This window comes from Notolepis coatsorum (genome assembly GCF_963971535.1).
Source record: "Notolepis coatsorum genome assembly, contig: SCAFFOLD_689, whole genome shotgun sequence".
NCBI classification, from domain to species: domain Eukaryota; kingdom Metazoa; phylum Chordata; class Actinopteri; order Aulopiformes; family Paralepididae; genus Notolepis; species Notolepis coatsorum.
Window position 1 is genome coordinate 99,715 of NW_028170141.1, and position 6,000 is coordinate 105,714.

The 6,000-nt window shown below is 49.7% G+C and overlaps 1 protein-coding gene across 1 annotated transcript in view; it reads left to right on the forward strand.

Annotated features, from left to right (window-relative positions):
• LOC311248602 (mannosyl-oligosaccharide 1,2-alpha-mannosidase IB-like) overlaps positions 1 to 2,656 on the forward strand; it is a gene marked incomplete at both ends in the record, with an annotated part of 80,427 nt that extends 77,771 nt beyond the window's left edge. The window contains one exon of the mRNA XM_084339459.1: positions 2,437 to 2,656. Within this exon, the coding sequence (XP_084195585.1) occupies positions 2,437 to 2,656 (220 nt within the window). The remainder of the gene's footprint in view (positions 1 to 2,436) is intronic.
• Between the last annotated feature and the right edge of the window lie 3,344 nt (positions 2,657 to 6,000).

The window sequence follows — 6,000 nt, forward strand, 5'->3', positions numbered from 1 at the left end:
CATATAGCAAGAGAGAGAGCGAGAGAGAGCTCCCGTTCTACAGTCAATATACAGTGTACAGAGAGAGAGAGAGAGAGACACATTGGAAAGAAATTGAAATGCTATTTGGCCCTAAACAGAGAGTACACAGTGGCAGAATACCTGAGCACTGTGACTGAAGATCCTTGACTAGGTACAGACTCAGCGAGCACAGCCTAGCCATCGAGAAAGGCCGCCATAGGCAGACTGTGTGTGTTAGAAAGAGAGAGAGAGAGAGAGAGCGAGCATGTGTGTTTGTCGTATGTGTGTGTGTTAGAGAGAGAGCATGTATGAGAGAGATAAGCAAAGATATTCAACTTTTAATGGAAGAACAAAACAGAAGGAAAAGATAACTTCACAAAGGCAACATGAATATACATAGATCCAAAAGGACAAAGATCAACACTTAAATCCAAAGAGAAGAGGGTCTATACCAGAGAAAACAAAGCAGCAAGGAGCCAATGGCCGACATCAGCTAAATAGGCTAGCCAGGTACTGACACCAGGCCACACACAGCTTTGGCCAACGGCCCAACGCTACCCAAGCTACACAAACGACCAAGACAATTCACACACAGCACATGTCGTATCTCCAAATGTTGTGAAGTAACATATGTTTTGCCTGGAAAAAAACATCGTTATTAACAAAACATTCGGGAGGGGAAGGAAGGAAGAGTGGGGTATGGGGTAATGTCATTACATTTTCATTCATCTTACCTGCACCAAGGAACGCAGGGCGAAAGGCCGCAACACAGGTCTCCACGTTGACGAAAGGCCTCTCGCTGGCGGGACAAAAAGAAGCTATGGCCGGAGCCTTGTCATGGTGCAGGCCCGACTACATCTTCTGTCAAAGATGATGTCGTAGTCAGAGTGCCAGAACCCCCTGCTATTCTCACGGCTAATGTCAATGGTCGTAGCACAAGCTAACAGCTAACTCTAGGCTAACTGATAGCATCAAACTAACGTGCGCAGCCGGCAGCTAACGTCGTAGCTAAACAGCTAACTGGCTAACAGTTAGCTCAACCCGGCTATCGCTAACCATTAGCTAACGCAGAAGCAAGCTATGCGGCTACCACTGAAAAACTGTACAACATGAGAAAAGCAATACAGGTGCTGACACCAGGCCACACACCGTTAGCTACTAGTACTACAACAGCTAGTCGGCCAGTTTGGCTCCAGAGAGAGAGAGATCCACGGCGGGAATAGAATAGAGTGCATTAAAAACTCACCAAACGTCCAAGAGGATGGAGACAACCGCGTGGAGTTGACGAAGTTCATCTGCCGAAAGACCATCCTCTTCATCTTGGCTGCACGCGCTGTCTCTAGGTTAGCTAACGCTAACTAGCTACTAGCCGACATCATCATGGCTATATCCCGACTGAACCACACTTAATATTATAACGTAGCTAAAGCTAACTAGCTGTCCCTGTATTTAGCCGGGATGGCTAGCCTGACTGAACTGTCTAACATGCAACAACTTTCATCTTCAGTCCATCTGCCGAACGATGTCCTTTTCATCTTGGCTGGCATAAGCTCCAATGCTGCACGCGCGAAATAGTCAGACGCTAGTGATGGGTCGGTCATGAGCGACTCGTTCATAAGAGCCGATTTATTGCCGTGAGCGTGAGTCGAATCGCTCACGTCTGGCAATGAGTCACCCCCCCCCCCCCCCCCCCCCCCGGCACACACACAATGAACTCAACAGATGCTCCTGGCTGTAACCCCTCCCCTCAGTGAAACCAATTCTGCTGCCTGCAGAGCCTCAGAGCCAGGAACGTGTCTAATGTGAAATATATAAGCATATAAGCAAAACTAGATTTTAGGTCTGTGATGAAAAAGGGCCTCGCGGGAAGGGGGGCCTCGCAAAAAAATAAAATAAAAAATAAATAATTTTTTTTTTTTTTTTTGTTTTTTTTTGTGCGAGGCCCCCCTTCCCGCGAGGCCCTGTGCGACCGCACTGCTCGCACACCCCCTGAGGCGGCCCTGGTTATGTACTTTTAGGCGAATTTTGGGAAAATATGGCTAGGGCTTAACAGGTTAATCGCCCAGCCCTAACCCATGCGCGCGCGCACACACACACACACACACACACACACACACACACACGCTCTCACCTACATTTAGGTGTACACATGCACACACTTCATTCTCACTTGATTACATACACACTAGGGATGGGCTGTTCCCCCAGCTGTTAACAGACTGTTACCTACCTGTACCCACCATGCCGCTCAGCGGTGTAACAGTTAATAGGGTCCCCTCTCGATAGACTACATAGTGTAGTTGCCGGTAAAAACAAGGGGAAATATATTTTTTCCCATTAACAAATAGATAATTTTATAATTTAACGACATTGAAAATGCCCATCCCTAACACACACATACAGTACAAAATGCACTTTCATCAACTCCCCCTCCAGGCCATCGAGCGCCACCTGATCCGTAAGTCCAACGGCGGCCTGACCTTCATTGGAGAGTGGAAGAACGGCCACCTGGAGCGCAAGATGGGTCACCTGACCTGCTTCGCCGGAGGGATGTTCGCGCTGGGCGCCGACGGCTCGCCAGACGACAAGGCCGGACACTTCCTCCAGCTGGGGGCAGAGATCGCACACACCTGCCACGAGTCATACGACCGGACAGGTAGGAGACGCACACACACACACACACACACACTACAGGTAGGAGACACACACACACACACACACTACAGGTAGGAGACACACACACACACACACACACACACACTACAGGTAGGAGACACACACACACACACACACTACAGGTAGGAGACACACACATACACTACAGGTAGGAGACACACACACACACACACACACACTACAGGTAGGAGACAAACACACACACACACACACACACACACACACACACACACACACACACACACACTACAGGTAGGAGACACACACACACACACACACACACACACTACAGGTAGGAGACACACACACACACACACACACTACAGGTAGGAGACACACACATACACTACAGGTAGGAGACACACACACACACACACACACACTACAGGTAGGAGACAAACACACACACACACACACACACACACACACACACACACTACAGGTAGGAGACACACACACACACACACACACACACACTACAGGTAGGAGACACACACACACACACACACTACAGGTAGGAGACACACACATACACTACAGGTAGGAGACACACACACACTACAGGTAGGAGACACACACACACACACACACTACAGGTAGGAGACACACACACACACACACACACTACAGGTAGGAGACACACACACACACACACACTACAGGTAGGAGACACACACACACTACAGGTAGGAGACACACACACACACTACAGGTAGGAGACACACACACACACACTACAGGTAGGAGACACACACACACTACAGGTAGGAGACACACACACACACTACAGGTAGGAGACACACACTCACTACAGGTAGGAGACACACACACACTACAGGTAGGAGACACACACACACACTACAGGTAGGAGACACACACACACACTACAGGTAGGAGACACACACACACACACTACAGGTAGGAGACACACACACACACTACAGGTAGGAGACACACACACACTACAGGTAGGAGACACACACACACTACAGGTAGGAGACACACACACTACAGGTAGGAGACACACACACACTACAGGTAGGAGACGCACACACACACACTACAGGTAGGAGACGCACACACACACACTACAGGTAGAAGACACACACACACACTACAGGTAGGAGACGCACACACACTACAGGTAGGAGACGCACACACTACAGGTAGGAGACACACACACACTACAGGTAGGAGACGCACACACACTACAGGTAGGAGACACACACACACACTACAGGTAGGAGACGCACACACACACACACACTACAGGTAGGAGACACACACACACACTACAGGTAGGAGACGCACACACACACACACACTACAGGTAGGAGACACACACACACTACAGGTAGGAGACAGCACACAACACACACACACTACAGGTAGGAGACGCACACACACTACAGGTAGGAGACACACACACACTACAGGTAGGAGACGCACACACACTACAGGTAGGAGACACACACACACTACAGGTAGGAGACACACACACACACTACAGGTAGGAGACACACACACACTACAGGTAGGAGACACACACACACTACAGGTAGGAGACACACACACACTACAGGTAGGAGACACACACACACTACAGGTAGGAGACACACACACACTACAGGTAGGAGACACACACACACTACAGGTAGGAGACACACACACACACTACAGGTAGGAGACGCACACACACACACAATACAGGTAGGAGACGCACACACACACACTACAGGTAGAGACGCACACACACTACAGGTAGGAGACACACACACACTACAGGTAGGAGACACACACACACTACAGGTAGGAGACGCACACACACACACTACAGGTAGGAGACACACACACACTACAGGTAGGAGACGCACACACACACACTACAGGTAGGAGACACACACACACTACAGGTAGGAGACACACACACACTACAGGTAGGAGACACACACACACACTACAGGTAGGAGACGCACACAACACACACACTACAGGTAGGAGACACACACACACTACAGGTAGGAGACACACACACACTACAGGTAGGAGACACACACACACACTACAGGTAGGAGACGCACACACACACACAATACAGGTAGGAGACGCACACACACACACTACAGGTAGGAGACGCACACACACACACATACAGGTAGGAGACGCACACACACTACAGGTAGGAGACACACACACACTACAGGTAGGAGACACACGACACACACTACAGGTAGGAGACACACACACACACTACAGGTAGGAGACACACACACACTACAGGTAGGAGACGCACACACACACACAATACAGGTAGGAGACGCACACACACACACTACAGGTAGGAGACGCACACACACACACTACAGGTAGGAGACAGCACACACACTACAGGTAGGAGACACACACCACACTACAGGTAGGAGACACACACACACTACAGGTAGGAGACACACACACACTACAGGTAGGAGACACACACACTACAGGTAGGAGACACACACACACTACAGGTAGGAGACACACACACACACTACAGGTAGGAGACACACACACACTACAGGTAGGAGACGCACACACACTACAGGTAGGAGACACACAACACACTACAGGTAGGAGACACACACACACTACAGGTAGGAGACACACACACACTACAGGTAGGAGACACACACACACTACAGGTAGGAGACACACACACACTACAGGTAGGAGACACACACACACTACAGGTAGGAGACACACACACACTACAGGTAGGAGACACACACACTACAGGTAGGAGACACACACACACTACAGGTAGGAGACGCACACACACTACAGGTAGGAGACACACACAACACACTACAGGTAGGAGACACACACACACTACAGGTAGGAGACACACACACACTACAGGTAGGAGACACACACACACTACAGGTAGGAGACACACACACACTACAGGTAGGAGACACACACACACTACAGGTAGGAGACACACACACACTACAGGTAGGAGACACACACACACTACAGGTAGGAGACGACACACACACTACAGGTAGGAGACACACACACACTACAGGTAGGAGACACACACACACTACAGGTAGGAGAGCACACACACACACTACAGGTAGGAGACACACACACACTACAGGTAGGAGACGACACACACACACTACAGGTAGGAGACACACACACACTACAGGTAGGAGACACACACACACACTACAGTAGGAGACACACACACACTACAGGTAGGAGACACACACACACTACAGGTAGGAGACACACACACACTACAGGTAGGGAGACACACACACACACACTACAGGTAGG